A 16,313-nucleotide genomic window follows, 5' to 3' on the forward strand; every position below is an offset into this window, starting at 1 on the left:
CCTGGGTTTCTTCCTCTTCCCCTCCTCTTCTTTTCTAAGTAGGCTCTCTGCCCAACATGGGGCTTGAACTCACAACCCCGAGATCAAGAGCTGCATGCTCTATGGACCGAGCCAGTCCCCTCCCCTTCCCCTTTCTAATCCTAGCCATCCTTAAAAAGAGTGGTTCCTTCGAGCCCCTTCTGAGGCCCTGGGTCTTCCTGGCTAGTCTGCGCTGCACAGTATTAACTCTGAAGGAAACAGGGTCTCCTGCCAGGCCTCACTAGGTTATAGCCTCTCTCCTCCTCCTTGGAATTCTGCTTTTGAGGGGCAGCAACAATGCCTGACGCCTCCCTGGCTGGCTGGAGGTGATAACCTTCACCAGGCAGAGCCCAAGAAAGGAGCAAGTGCAGATTCTGCTGAGAAGGCCCGATCCTGGGGTTGGCTTCTGTGGCCTGGCGCCTTCCAGGGGATGCGTCACCACTTTCCTCCATGGCTCTAACACCAGCGGGCGGCTACCCGTAAACACCTCCACTCAGAAGATGCCTTTAGTACAGGCACGTGGAGGGCTCTGGTGTGTATTAATAACCCAGAGGAGCCGAAGAGCCAACACGTCCCCACTCACACTGATCCGAACAGCACCTTCAGAACAGCAGCTTTGGCGAGTAAAAGCGAAACCACAGCAAGACGAACTCAAAACGGTTCCGCCAAACTCGTTCAGAACTTTCTCAGATTCTGGGTGGAAGCAGACTTGGTGCAATGCCAAGAGCTCTTCCGTGGCGCCATGTCTCTCTGGCCCGGTCAAGAAGGCTCCCCCTCAGCTGGCCCCAGACATGCCCGTTCCGGGAACTGCCCTGTGCCCCTGCGATGTGCGGGCAAGGGGCAAGGGAGTGGCCCCAATGTGCAAACACACGCATGCACACACTTGTGTGCGGCGAGGTTTTGCTGGATGCCCAGAGGAGGAGAGTACGGGACATCATGGAGGCCGCTTAGTGTCTCACAGAATGGGCGCTTCCCCTGTGGCAGCCCTCCAAGACGCGTTTATCATCCCGAACAGATGGAGTGGAACAGGATGTACGATTTTTCATTTAGGAAACAGGCAGCAGAATGGGGAACTACATCTAACACGGTTACCTCAAGCTGGGCCCTCTGGCCGATCAGCCAATTCTTCTGTTTCCGAAATACCCAGCCCTCCCTCCCTCTTCTACCCCACACAAGGCATCCCAAACTCTTGTGGACAGCCTCTTCTGCTGGTCCTCAGTGGACGAAAGTCTTAAGCAAAGACTCACCAGCCCTTGCTGAGGACTGAAGCCCCGGGAGCTCCAAGCAAGGATCTCCCGGAGTGGGAAGGGGAGATCTGGAGCTTTGCCTCTGGCAGCCACAGCAGCTCTACTCTATCTTCTATGGAGCTACACACACCACGGTTTTCCCGCGGCCAGAGAAGCAGCCTGCAGCCATGAGCCCCATCTCCCAGATGGGGAGGCAGAGGCTCGGAATGGGGAAGGGGCAGGGCCAGCACCGGGAGCCGGGGCTCTCAGCTCACCGCTTACACTGCCTTCCTGCATCTCCATCCTTCATCGGGCTAAAATGAGCAGGGGAGACAGCTCAAGACCACCGGCAGGAAGGAAGGGCCGGCTGGTGGAGGGCAGCTCTGCTTCCAGCAAGGCGGCAGCCCTGAGGAAGACGTTCGGCCTCCTGCGGCCTCGCCTCCCACGTCCCTGAAAAAGGATGGACCCCTGGCGAGAAAACCTGGTACGGCTGCTTCACAGGTTTCTCCTGGAGCTAACAGAGAGAACACTGTGTACCCAAATGCCACTGACGAATCAAGAGCAAGGAGGCAGGAGATGGCAGAGACAAGGCTGCCCCAGGTGCCCTGAGTCAGGGCGTGTGGGCGGCACCCTGGGAGTCATCTGCATGGTGACGCTGCCCAGGGGACCTGCACACCCAGCAGTCTCCTTGCGGGGCTGGCACCCAGCCACGGTTTGGCCTGGAGCCACTCCTGTGGGGTCACCTTCCCCCAGCCTCCAGCCACCTGGTCCCTCTTCCAGTGATTGGCCTTCACTGCACACAACAGTCCGGACAGGGGACTGGCCGGGGAGGATTCCAGATACCGTTCCAGTTCTCTGTGGCCTGCACACCGGTGCAAGAAGGCACCACGGAAACAGAAGCCGGGCTTCTGGTCTTCCTGCCGCCAAGAAAAGTCACAGCAGGAGTCCTGAAGTCCTGGTGCCTGTTCTGCTGGGGGCGGCCACAGCAGGCAGCACGGATCTGAAGCTGCCTGAAGGCAGCGGTGGCACTGCCATGTCTGAAACTGGCAGCTGGTGCCCGATCCCAACCATCTTCCGGGCCCTGATCAAGGACGAGGTCAGGCGGCGGCTCCCCTGGTGGCCTGGCTCTGCAGGGTGGTCCTGGGGTCTTTCCTGAAATCCCAACTTAGGCAGTCATGCGCGCCTCCCCAATGACTCTGCAAGCTGTTCAATATTCGGTGATAAATCCCTTATAAACTAGCTTGCATGGATGCCGTTCTTTGTACCCGAACCATCACTGACGCACACATTACCTCCACTGATGGCCTTGACTGATACCGTAAGTGAATCTCACCTGGGAAAACATGGGATAAGGGCAGAGCCCATGGGGGATCCTTTGGGGGATAAAGCCCCAATGTCATCAGTTCCCCAGGGCACCGAGACTTATCCCGTGGGCCCTCACACACCATTTCCTGACCAGACTGAATTTCAGAAGGACCCCATGAACACCGATGACCCAGCTCAGTCTGTAGCCCTGGGCCCAGGAGAGACTGTTTTCACAAGCAACCCTGCCTTAGCCTGCCCTAGCTCTTGGGGTACAGATCCAGAGCCTACTATTCCCGAGAGTAGGAGTGGACACGTGCCAGTCCTGGACAGGGGAACAGAGGGCGGGCCGGTGAGCTGACACGGAGTCCTGGGCCCACCGCCTGGCTTCCAGCATGCGCAGCACATGGCAGCTGCAGGGAGAGCCAAGCCCTTGACTTCATCTTCTGGGTGACAGATTCCTCTGGATCCTGGCTCTGCTGTCCAGAGGTACAGAAGCAGCACTCTGTCATCCTTCCCGTGTGGGGTTTCCGGCCTTACAGTCACATCCTTGCCACTGCTCCTGGCGTGGAGTAGGAAGCCTGCTGGCAGCTTCACCCTCCACTTATTTGGCTGACGCTGGGCTACTCTGGGTCATTTCTAAAGTAGATATGGTGCATTTGGGGGTAGAGGATCTCTGCAAACCTCCGTCTCTGTCGAGGCCCCCCATTTCCTGACCCCCATGTGGCTGGCAGCCGTCAGGACATGTGGCGGGGGAAGGGCTCCACTGGACAAGGGAGAGCTGGGCCCAGCAGTTCCAGGGTGGCTGCTCTGGGAAGTCCAAAAGCATCCAGGGAAGGAGAAGAGAATATAGACTACTGGACGACTGTGGCTGCCGCACCTGAGGCAGGGGCCCAATGAGGCCATCATTTCAGTCCATTTGCTGACATATGGCAGCAGAGCAGGCTGGCCTCTGGGGCAACGAAAGGCCTCCATGACTTAAGACCGGAAGAGGACAGTGGTAAACTGTGGACGTCAGTCTGAGCACCTCAGGAAGGCAGAGAATGCAAAAGTGGCTGCGTTCAGTTTCCTGTGGCTGCCGTCACCCAGCACCATAGGCTGCGCGGCTCAAACAGCAATTTATGGTCTCTCAGTTCTGGAGGCTACAGGTCTGAGATCAAGGTGTCAGGTGGGCTCTGTTCCCTCTCAAAACGTGGCTAGAATCCTTCCTTGCTTCTCCCAGCTTCTGGCAGTGCCGGGCAGCCTCTGGCTTGCAGAGGCATCACTGCAGTCTCTGCCAGTCATCACCCGGGCTCTCCCCACGTATCTGTCCACATGGCCGTCCTCTCTCTGGCTCTGTTTATGACATCAAGTCATACTGGGTTAGACCCACCTTACTCCAGTAAAACCTTGGCTTAACTGGTTTATAACTGCAACACCCTACTTCTAAATAAGGGTCCAGTCTGGAGTACTAGGGGTTAGGACCTCAACCTGTATTTTGGGGTGACACCTTTCACCTCAGTGCAGTGGTGTTTGCTCCTAATGGTGCAGCTACACAGCCTTGCCATGCTCGGATCCCAGCTGCTCTTCCCAGGCTGGACACAGCGGCCCCCACAGGCCCTGGCTTCTACCCAGCCAGCAGGCACTGTTGGCCTTGGCCTCAGTGTGTGGGAGCCCTTCCAGTTTCTCCATTCTCTACCTCCTCTACTTGCTGGGACGGCTCTGTCTTCAGTCTTGCTATCGTCTCTGCTTCTCGGAGCTGCGGCTCTGTGGGGGAAGATCACAAACCATGGAGCCAGAGGCCTCGGGTCAGGCCCCAGCCCCACTGCTCAGTAGCTGGGTGGCCCAGTGAAACTGCTCCGTGCTCTGTGCTGCAGGTCCTTCCTCTGGCTTCTCTGCCATCTGCTTCACGTCGGTAGCTGCAGGGCACTTGGACATCTGTGGGGGCTGTTTCAGTCTGACTTAAACTCAGCTGCTTGGGGTCCACAGCAGGGCAGCTGAGTGGGCAACCCCCAAAGCGACCATCTGTTCCCAGCCCCTCGCTCGCCTGCTGCATCTTGAACCCACTGCTCCTGAATGGCGCTGCACCGCCCAGACCCTGGGTACTGGCCGAATCACCCCGCGTCCACGGCCACCAGGTCAGGCAGGTTCCAGAAGGGATGGCAGTTCTTGCGGTCTTCTGCTCCAGTTCCTGTTGAGAAGCACTCTCTGGAATGTAAGCAGCCACGATTCTCCCGCGTGGTCCTGTCTTGAGGGTGCCTTACGACCTCTTGAAAGGCAGGACCTCTAGACCACCCGAAAGGCAGCGACCCTCCTTGCAGGGACAGAGGTGAGCTGAGGTGGCAGTCCCTGAGGCTGAGCTGCATGCACAGAGGTACGATGGGTCCCCAGTTATTCAGTCCTTCTGGCTTCAGAGGATATGAATTAAAAGTAAGGCACTGCTATGTGCTAGCTCCCCTACGAGTCTGACTGTATAAAGACTCCTAATGCCCAGGTTTTGCCAGCACACGTTACTACAAATCAAAACGCTATGAAGCGGTGTGGTTCCTTCCTGGCCTGGGACAGATTCAGTGGCCACTGTTTTCAAAGCCACCTAATTCCAGGCCACGGGATTTGCCAGACGTAGGGCTCCTTATAGTCCAGGGCAGAGGACGACAGCTGGGCCAGGCCACACGGTAGACAGAGAGTTCCAGCCCCGCAGTGCTTGTCATTCCACTCTCAGTATGAGGTGGCTCGGGTGAACGGTCGTGCCACGGCCTACCCACAAGGAAGCTGTGCACACAGCTACAGAGGAGGCAACAGAGGAAAGTCAGCTGGGAGGAGACCATCCCAAATGCACAAGGTCCGGAGATGCAATTCAGAAAGCAGCCCAACCTGCTGGAGATGGGAGGCAGAGTCAGGAAGGCCTGCTGTGGGGCTGACACCTTAACTACCTTCCAAGACAACAGGAAAAGATGGTGAGACCAGACCTTAGTTATCTATCTGGAAGAGTCTACCACATCTATTGCAGACACAAGGAGGTATCTTTTGCTTTTTAAAGAAAACAAAGACTGACTGACAGTAGGAGGGAGGGAAGGGACCTGGGCCTCCCCAGGCTCACAGTAGCAGACACAGTGCTGTGCAGTGGGGGCCTCGGGGGGCTGGATGCAACGGGAGATGGTGGGGGCAGGTGAGGCAGGGAGCAGAGGGAGCAGGGGTGTGGTATTACACATACCCTAATAGTGCTGGAGAACAAAGAGGATCTCAGAGCTGACAAGTTGCTGGTCTGCTTTCAAGACAAACAATATAAAAGGTGCTTCCACTTCTGGGCCCCGTAAGTCCCTCCTGCCTTCCTATCCTCCTGCCCTCCACAGCTCCCCAGGCATTCTTGAGAGCAGTTCTGAACAGATGTGCTCTTGCTGTAGACTCAGCTACGGTTCCCCTCTGGGTCATAGGAGCTCCCGGGGGCAGAATGTCCCAAGGAAAGGAGGGCTAACTGGCAGGGCTCCCTGTAGCACCTTCCGGCCCTGACGGCCCCCGCACAGACAGGGCTCTCCCATCTGACCGACTGCCCCACACCCATGGGCGCCCGCTCAGGTCGTTAAGCCGAGCAGCCGCCATTACTCCATCTATCTAACCACTAGCAGCTGGGCATTTCGGCTCTTCTCGGCATTTCTCCTTTTCCCTAAGAGGACAGTAAATCACGAGGAAAACCGTGGGAATGAGCAGAGGGCCTTTGCAGCCTGGGGCAGCATCTCCTGCTATTTCTACCCATCAGATTCCAAATCTATGACCCTGGATTTACTCCCCCACTTGCCCTGAGAGGAGCAGCTCTTTGGTTTCCTTCACTAAAATGAAACCATGTGCAAATCAAGGAGAGAAACTCAGGAAAAACTACTTCTGCTTCAGGCTTACACCACCAACGTGGAGATGCCAGGAGACGCCCAGCAGGGCCATGGTCTCAGGCATTTGTAAGATACAGAAACTTCTAGGGTAGTGTCTTCACTCACGCCAGAAGACACCGGGTGGGTGTGCCCCTGAGGGCACTTATGCACGCGCACACACACACACACACACACACCACACACACCACATAGTATTTGGACGCACTTATAAACACATGCTCCTTAAGCGGTCACCTCAGAGCAGGAGCTGATGAACCAAGCCCGGAGGAGCACGGTAGAGACACAAAATGGTCACTGCAAATCTGAGACAAACATGCAGAAATGAAGCAGATGCTACGGCATCTTGCGTACAATGTAAAGCCAGTATTTCATTTTGTATTATTTTTGTAAGAAAAGATGAAAGAAAACCACCATACTGACGCACACTACAACGTGGATGGACCCTGAAAACATTATCGAAGTAAAAGCCAGACACAAAAGACCGCATAGTGTATGATTCCATTTTTATGGTATGTCCAGAACAGGCAAATCTATGGAGACAGAAAGTAGATTAGTGGTTGCCTAGGGCTTAGCAGGTGGAGGGCTGAGGGTACAGGGGCTTCTTCTGGGAATGATGAAAACATCTGAAATGGATTATGGTGATGGCTGCACAACCCTGTGAATGTCCTAAAAACCACTTTATTATTTTTTACTTTTAGTAGGCTCTAAGCCCAATGTGGGGCTTGAACTCACAACCCCTAGACCAAGAGCATGTTCTACCGACTGAGCCAGCCAGGAGCCCCTATACACTGTACACAAGTGAACTGTATGCTATGTGAAATATATCCAATAGAGCTGTCACATACAACCCAAAAAAGCCCTAGAGCGAAAAAACAAACCCACCACAATGCAACAGGGGATTCAAGAAGGCATTTTAACACTTGCACCGAAAGCTAGTGGGCCTCAGAGATCCCACTGCTCAGCTCCTATGCAGTGCCTGGCAGATCTTCCCTAGAGCTGGGGAAGCTCTAAGGCCCTTCCAGGTCTCAGGGGAGGCCTAGCAATGGTATCGCTGTAATGACTTACTACTTTTCCTAAACTGAATGAGCTTTAAGCACCTTGAAACCTGAGGGCCCTGGAAGGAGCCTTACACGGGAGGAGCCCCTGGGGCTCACGCTGCTTTAGCTTCTCTACAAACCCACCCTGCAGACAGGTAAGTACCTAGTCATCAAGATGGCTTTGAGCACAAAAGAAATATGGTGAGAGAAACCAGAGCCCAACCGCTTGCCACACAGAAGGTTGACTTCGCCTTCCTTTATTGAGTCTTGAATTTCCCACTGCTCAGCATCTCATACTGTGCTGAAAAAGCTCTAAGACATACTCCCACAATGCTGGGAGGGGGCGTGGGGGACCTGGGGGTAGGAAGGAGGGGTTTTTTCCTAGGAGTAGTTAGATTATAGTATTAAGTAAACACGTGAATAGGCACTTTATCAAGATCAATCCAAGACCTGTCCTCTCGAGATTTACATGCCTACAACTATGGTCAAGGTTATTAGTCGGTTTTCCTTCTGATGTCAAAACAGTCTGAGAGGGATTTCTTCCTGAGACAGGAAAAGGATCCAGATATGCGTTCAAATAACATTAACTTTGTTGGCACTATCTCAGTCATCTCTTTTGCTTACTTTCTCCTCTTAATTGCTCTCCACACCCAGAAAGGGAAGAAAAAACAAAAGCACTACTGGCTTCAGCTGCCAGGTTCTAATGATAAGCAACCACTTTCTGGCGAAACTTTAATGACAAGGCAGGCGGCGCAACAGAGCAGGAAGCACCGGGCTCCGACTGGAGGCCTCGCGCCCACCCTCACCACACTGAGAAACACCATCATTAAGCTAAGGCCCTGCGAGAACCTGCGTGTAGCCAGGAGGCTCAACATACTTTCCTACTCTGTGGTCACCGTCTAGAAACTTCAGGGCCAAAACCACAGGGGCAGCTGCGACTTGGGTTTCCAGACCTGCCCCAGGAATTTTTGTTTTTTTTACTTCAAAATGTCCCCTTTGCCCTTTCCCAGCGGCCAATAGTGGGAGGGACTTGCACAGATCAAAGTTAAAAACCTGTGTCACTCTGAATGAATGAAGGGTAGTTCTAAACGGCTCCCACTTAAAAACTTTGTACATGACAGGCTTCTTTCTAGGCCTCAGGGAAATGTTCACCTCTGGAACTCTCCCACTTTTGAAGGCATGGCAACTGTGGCCACGAGTGGCCTTTTTATCTTGTACTTTGAACACACATGAATGAAAATACACACCCAGCCACATCCTGGTGAGTTAACATCACCTACCTAGGATCCAGAAAGCCCACTCCTGGGTACTTACCCAAGAGAGATGAAAATGTCCATGAAACACTTGTATAAGAATGCCCATGGCAGCAATGTTCAAGGCGCCCCCTCCCAGGAAACCACCCAAATGTCCATCAACAGGAGTGGAGATAAATAAACTGGGGTACATCCAAATAAGAGAAACCTACTCGGCAATTAAAAAAACCCAAGCTACTGATAATGTCCAACACGAGTGAATCTCACCTATTAAATTCCGTGAAGGAAGAAGAACAAAAAAATTTTTTTAAAGAAGTGCATAGTATATGATTCCATTTACATCAAGCACTGGAATAGGTGAAACTAGTTTATGGTGACATTAGTCAGAACAGGATGTATGGGAAGGAACTTTCCAAGGGGAAAGAAATGTTCTATCTTGATTAAAGCAGAGGCAACAAAATTCATGAAACTGTACACTTCAAATGTGTGTGTCTGATCATACATAAATCATACCCTAACATGAAAACAGAAAACAAATGACGGCTGGGGGATGTAATGGGGTGAGGAGTTTAGCCTGTCACTTTCTGGGTTGCTTGATTCTGCAGAAGCCACACGAACATCTCAGCCCCTGAAACGCCATGCAAACAGAGCACCCACAGACCCTGGACAACAGCCCCTGGGCCTCAGGCTCGAGGCCTCCACTGGGCTGGCCTCCCCTGAGCTGTGCTGGCAACTAAGGGAGACAGGCATTGGCAGCAGGACCTCAAAGGCCTCGGGGGCCAATATGAAGGGGGGTGGGCAGTGCTGTGCAGTCAGCCTGGCACCTGGCCAGCACCCTTGCCCAGTCTTTCAGCAAAGGCCACACCAGGAAGCCCTGCGGGACGGGACAGAGGAGCCAGCAGCACGGGCTTCACACAGGCCTGACATCTGCCTGCAGGGGGCGCCCTGCCAATGATGAGGGTTCGCAGCCCAGGAGAAAAGCTCTAAGCTTGGGTGAGCTTGTCTGGGCTGAGTGCCTCCCACCCACCCACCCACAGGCCAAGATGGGCCCCGGAGCCTCAAAGAGGGTTTTCAAGTGACCATGTTACTTGGGTCAAGTAACCGTGTAGCTCTGTCTACCTTGGTAGTTGGTGCCTATTACAAGCACAGCTCCGTGTGCCTGGGGTTCAGTAAGTATGGACAACCTGTCAGGATGATTGTTCTATGGCTTGCCTTCTCCACTTCTGGCTATGCCCATGTGCACACGCGTAGAGGGAAGGACGGGGACTGTCACTGCTAAAAATACCAATTTCCTACTCGCCCTCACTCACCTCTTCACAAGACAACAGGGGCCTTTCCCACCAAGGCCTGGAATGGCTGCTCCTTCTTACTCCTCACACTCCTTTCAATGCCATTTCTTCAGGGAGACCTTCCCTAAGGTTGACCTCCCACCTGCACCTCCATGCCCTGCTGCCATCATCTCCTAGCACCTTTCCTTACCCTCCTCATGACCGCGGTGACTTGGCTGTTTGCTCACTGTCTGACTTCTCTATGCACAGTAAGGTTGAAGGAAATGGCGATCGTGGCCAGTTTGTTCTCCACTATATAAGGCCTCAGTCAATACTGGCTGAATGGGCAAATTTTTTTTTTTTTTTTAAGATTTTATTTATTTGACAGAGAGAGATCACAAGTAGACGGAGAGGAAGGCAGAGAGAGAGAGAGAGAGGGAAGCAGGCTTCCTGCTGAGCAGAGAGCCCGATGTGGGACTCGATCCCAGGACCCTGAGATCATGACCTGAGCCGAAGGCAGCGGCTTAACCCACTGAGCCACCCAGGCGCCCCCATGAATGGGCAAATTCTTTATCTTTAAGCAAACCAACAAAAGCCAAAACCAAAACCCCCACATGTATTCGTGCAAGTTCGATGTATGCGAGACAGCCTTATAATGCAAGCTTGCTTCTAGAGAAGTCTTCTGGGAGCCAGTCTGAGTCTCTCTGTGACACAGGACACACATGGCCATGACAGAGGAGGATGCTGAAAAGTGGATGTCCCACATCTGATCAAAGTACCAATCTCTGTGGCCAGAAGAGATGTACACCTTATGGAACTGACCAGAAAATGTGGTTCATGAGCCATTTCATTCTCTAAAACACGTACTATTACAGGAAGCAGAGGCTGCAGATGCAACCTGGTAAGATAAAAAATGAGCCAGTTGGGACCATAAAACAAGGAGGAAAGGACATATATGCTGACTTGGCAAGTCATCTAGCACACTGCCCAAGGAGGAGAAATCGCTCATGTGCACAGGCGCGCACACGTAGTCTGTGGCCCAGAACCCTGAAGTTCACAGTGACATCATTTAAATTAAAAAAAAAAATAAATAAATAAGATCTGGCACCAGCCTGTCACCAGGCCTACTGGAGAGGTCGTTTTCGCCAAACATAACGTTACCTCGGGAAGAGCTCCCTGCCAAACCCCAGTCAAAAACAGTGCCCTCTCTTATCCTCTGTGTTACTTAGAAATCTGCTAAACCGTTGGCCCAAAGAGTCATTTTCACATCCTCCCGCCCTGAGTTCGGCTGTTCTGCCCGTGACTGCTGAGAGATGTGAGTCAGGGGCCGAGTGAGAAGAGCACCAAGCCAGGAGTTCTGGCCTCGGCCCCCCACTTCCTGTCTGTCAACAGTGACAGCCTCACTCAGACTCCCCAAGCCACAGTTTCCTGCCCATTACTTAGTAAATAAGGCAATGAATAACATAAAGAATACTATTCTTACACAAGTCATGACGTTCTAGTTGTTTCCTTCTTGACATCAGGGCGGTGATTCTGGTCATTTATTAAACACTTATTATGAGCTAGCTTACACGAATAAGGCCTGGTTTTGTAAAAGTAACAACTAATCTTAACAAGTCACAGAGTGGGGAAAAAAAAATACATGGCTCTGGTTCTGTTTTTTGTGTTAGGAGGTGGGAAATAAAGATGAGAGAGTGAGAAGCAGGGGCAATTTTAAACTCAGAGCCTTCGGTAATTCATTCTGACTCAGCATGGCGTATTAGAATAGAATATACACTGGAAGCAACTGGCAAGGACCTGTGTTCTGCCTGGTATTTCTCTGATGGCAGATACTTGCTGAATGTTCAGGGAAGAAAGCGAGACTGGAGGGTAGAAGCCCCGCACTGAGAACTCTCAGGTCGTAGTGAGTGTTCAGGGGCCCTCTGAGTAAAGGGGGTCCCACTCTGGTCTCTGCAGACACAAGAGTCCAGAAGAGCAAAAAGGACCATTTGCTCATTCCCAAGGCCAGGGATGCTGAGAACGGCATGGGCTGGGGAGGAGCAAGGGAGCCAGAGCAGGATGTTCTCAGCTGCGCCGGCCTCCTCTGGGCCCATCAGGGAGGGGGTGGAAGCATTCTGGGTTGGTGCTCTCCTACCTGGTGTCATGTGCAGCAGGCCTGGCCTGGCAGCTTTCCCGAAAGCCCAGCTCTCCCCTCCTCCCACGGCTGCCCGGGATCCACCTGCCACTTCGTTAGGGCAAGTCTGCCCCAAGAAGGTACACAGGACCCAGCCAGGCCCCATGGGTGTCTGGAGAAATGGCAGACCAAGTGGTGGGAAACGGTGGTCAGCCAAAAGCAGAAACCAAAATTACACAAAGGGAAAAACAGGAAGAGTCCATGAAGCAAAAACGGCAAGGGAAGTTTTTGCATTTAACGCCCACAGTGGCCTGCCTTCACTCCCCCAGGAAGAATTCTGTCATCCAGAGCCCAGTTCCCAATGATTGCCTGGAGTGTACGTGGAGGCCTACAGTCACCAGGGAACTCCAGACAGAGCCATGAGCAACCCACACTGGGGAGTTCCCCAGAAGCTCCCCACCAGGCTGTGCAGTGTTTGAACCAGCCCCCTGATGCCAGAGAGCAGCCACCTGTTAAGGTGAGCACGCTTGAGGGGGCAGCAGGGGTGAGGCTGAGGGGGTCAGCACACAGACCATCTCTCCACCACTACTCACCATGTACGAAGGAAAGATCAGAACTCGCTTGTGCTTGCCACAAGGCCACTGGGGGTCATCCAAGAGATTTGGGTCATAGTCCATGAAGTCTCCCAGGTCGCTACCTGAGGATCCCACACAAAATAATCAATAGGGGTCCTGGACTCCCTGAAGCAGAAGCAGCGGGGCGAACGCCAAGTCTAAAGTTAGGGCCTCGGGTTGTTGAGACCAGAATCACGCTGCCCACTCTGCCCCTCAGGAGACATCCCTGCAGGCCAGTGAAGGGAACCCCCCACTCGAGGGGTCACCAATACTTAATATCCTGACAGGTTCTCCAGTTTAGAAAATTATGTATCACTCCCCAGACCTGGGAGAGCACAAAACCTCATGAGCATGAACGATGCAGCAGGCACTTGGGTTATAAAATGGGGCACTGAGAAGGCGCATTTGCTGAACCTGCAGATCAAACAAGTCACTCGAGTCCTGCCTCGCCAGCCATTCACTTCTGGTGTGAAGGCTTCCAGGCGGGCTACTGCGTCCGCACACAGGTCAGAGCAGATGCCAGTGCTTCCAAACTCCGCACCTGGACAGGCCCGAGGAACTTCCCCGTCATCTGGAGTTTCTCTGACAGTGGACATAATGCTGCTTCATACAGTTCTCTCCCTTGTTCGCACCTTACAAAGGTTTGCAGAGGCAAAGCTAGAAGCAAGCAAGCCTTCCTTCACGTTCACAGGGCCATGTTAGCTCACCCACTAGGGGAATCACCAAAAAGTTCTCACACCTGATCTAAATCTGAACACTAGGAAAACAGCGGCAAGAACCAGGCTGAGGTGAGGAGCTGAGTGGTGGGGAGAGGTGGGGGAGGGGGCGATCCGGCCATGTCTATGGGTGCAGATGCCCTCGGTTTTTTTCCTTGTGGGAGCTTGGGTGTTGGTAGCTGAAACATCTCCTTGGTCCCCCCTGTGGCCCAACTGTGAACATGTATGGCCTGAAACTGGGCTTGTCCCAAAGTCATGTGGCCTGTGGGATGGGCTCACGCTCTATCCAGAGGCCCCTGTCCTCCAGTCTGTACAAAGGGAGACCCCGCCCATACAGTGCACCGAAGCACCTTCTCCACGTGCTGCCCGGCCCCAGCTGAGGTTACCTGTGTCCAGGCTCCCCTGGGTGCTGCTTGCGCGTCCTATGGAGAGACTGCGGTGGCTCAGGTTACGGAATTGGGAGAAGGAGGAGGCGGAGTCTATGGTATTTCTCCGGACTCCAAAGGCATTTGTGGGTAACAGAAACTGCGTGTAGGAAACAGTCTAAAAGGTGAAGACAAAAACAGACAAAATGAATTACTTCCAAGCAGTGAAAGGTGTGCATTCAAATTCTTACATCTGCACTTCTAAAATCCAATGAGATTGGAGATGAAATTTGTTTTGGTATTTATTTGCGCCAAAACCTAACCTCCACTGACTTGAAGCTAGACAGAGTTTTAATTTATCGCACTCCGTGCGAATATTCACGTTCTATGGTAGAAAGAGCAGTGTGTTTGAGAACTATCCCCGAAGCACTAGGATCTTGTGTAATACCCAAGACACATACCACACTTTTTTTTTTCTTTTTTGAACACCACATGAGCTTTATAACCCACCGAGTACAGAATTCCAGAACACATCAGGCCCCAAGAGTAATGATAAAGGGCTGTAGCCTCATTCTTGTGTAGACACTCCTCACCGCCCCTTTTACTAGATGAGAGAAATGAATTCTTGCTGTAAACAGTTCCTGAGATTACTGCTGATAACGAAGGAATTAATGCCACCACAGAACATCCCTGTATGTTCTGTTGGCAGATGTGATCTCTGATGCTTGTCTCTAGCTCACCTCCCTCATTCCTATGTAGACACTCAATCTTCAGGAATGGACACAGAACAAGTGTTTTTCTTTTCACCTACTTGGAGAAGCCCTGTTCATACACCCCTGCCTGTGAGCTCAGGGCTGATGACACCCGGACACAGTGGTGACCAACTGTTTTGGGAGAGGGGAGGTGGGGAGGTCAGTGGCTGCCCCAGCAGCTTCAGCTGGAAGCAAACTATCCTGAGAGGGCTTCCCCAAATACTTGCATCATCTCCATAAACGGGCTTCTGAAGGGTTTACAAAGACTGCCTGGATCCAGCACTAAAAGGTCAAGTTCATCTTTGAATCTTCACCCCTCAGACTTCCAGGCAGCAGCTCACTGGATCGCACATAAGGAGGAATGCGATGGCCTTCCCGCTAGGTGCTCACTAAGCCTGAGAGACTCAGCTTCTCAGCATTGTGGGAAGCCTCCTCCCTCCCCCACACTCAAAACAAACTTCCTAGTAGCAGGAAAGCAGTGTGGTGACACCATCAGCTAACGCATGTCCAAGCCACTCGGTTCAGAACATGCACGTTGTGTGGGGGATACTTGTCAGTAGCCTGCATTCCATCATAAACGGCACTGATGGAGAAATATGCATGCTGCTACTTCCTTACTGGCTCGGTGGGTTCCCAAGTGCATGCTAAGGGAGTGGGGACAGGCTGGCCCAGACCTGGTTCGTCCACCACCGTGGACTGTCATGCTGCCTCCGATCCTGACCCACCCTGGTGGTGTCGGCACAGACTCACTGCCTGGAAGCTAGGAAGGAAGCCTTACCTTCCCGTCAGCTCCCAGCTCCACACCTTCAAGTCCAATGATCTCTTTCAAGCTCACCGCACCTGTGGACTGCTTCCCTCCATCCAACTTCAAATCCCTGGGGAGGACAAGCCCAAGAGGAAATGCTTTGGTTTGTACCCCCAAAAAGCCACGATGATGTTTACTACACAAGACACCACAGTCACACCTGATGAAAACGAGCACATGGGCTCTGGCCAACAGGGTATCCCTCTGACCCTCCTTGGGGGCCGGTTAACAACATTCTGAAGCAGTCCCACCTTGTCTCATCCACTTTGTTATAAATGAAATCCAAGCAATTGCAAAGCCCCTCTGCTCGCAGTTCGCTAATAGGAAGCCAGGAGCATTCCCTGGGCATCATGAGCCAGTAGTTCTCTTAGGCTCTGGCTGCTGGTTTTATTTTAAAGCTGGCAGAGACCATCTCCCCTCACCGCCCCTTTTACGAGAAGAGAGAAATGAATTCTTACCCTTAACAGTTCCCGAGATTACTGCTGGTAACAAAGGAATTAATGCCAGCACAGCCACCCCAGCCACCTCGCCAGGGGACCTAGAACATGAGCGTCCTTCTATAAAAGAACAATCTCCAGTACTAACCAGCATTCATACAGCACTTTGCAATTTACAAAGACTTCTACACATCGTCTCTGCCATGCCTTAAGATGACCCCATCAGACAGGTACTGTTAACATTAACTTATTTTACAGACAAAAAACCCACAGGAGGCTGAGTGGTTTGCCAAGGTCACCAGGAGAGGAGGCTGTAGAGATGGGGTTTGCATCCAGTGCTGTTTCTAGAACATAGCGTTGCAACTGATCCAAGACTGAACTGGCTGTGGTTATGCTCACGTCTAACTGCTCACATTGTCAAGGACAATCCCCCTCCTTACGGTGGTCCTCCGGCTTGGCCGCTGATTAGAGAATCACGTGGGGAGCTCTGACAAACCAGCGCTGCCTGGACCCCACCCGCAGACATTGTTTCAGCTGGTATGAG

The 16,313-nt window shown here is 52.6% G+C and overlaps 1 protein-coding gene across 2 annotated transcripts in view; it reads right to left on the reverse strand.

Annotated features, from left to right (window-relative positions):
- The window catches only part of CABLES1 (Cdk5 and Abl enzyme substrate 1), a 112,429-nt gene that overhangs the window by 7,275 nt on the left and 88,841 nt on the right, over positions 1–16,313 (reverse strand). For both annotated transcript variants that reach the window (XM_047696647.1, XM_047696646.1), the window contains 3 exons: positions 15,306–15,402; positions 13,797–13,953; positions 12,674–12,777 (listed from right to left, as the gene is read on the reverse strand). In XM_047696647.1, coding sequence (XP_047552603.1) covers positions 12,674–12,777; positions 13,797–13,953; positions 15,306–15,402 — 358 coding nt within the window. The remainder of the gene's footprint in view (positions 1–12,673; positions 12,778–13,796; positions 13,954–15,305; positions 15,403–16,313) is intronic.

This window comes from Lutra lutra, chromosome 12 (assembly GCF_902655055.1).
Source record: "Lutra lutra chromosome 12, mLutLut1.2, whole genome shotgun sequence".
NCBI classification, from domain to species: domain Eukaryota; kingdom Metazoa; phylum Chordata; class Mammalia; order Carnivora; family Mustelidae; genus Lutra; species Lutra lutra.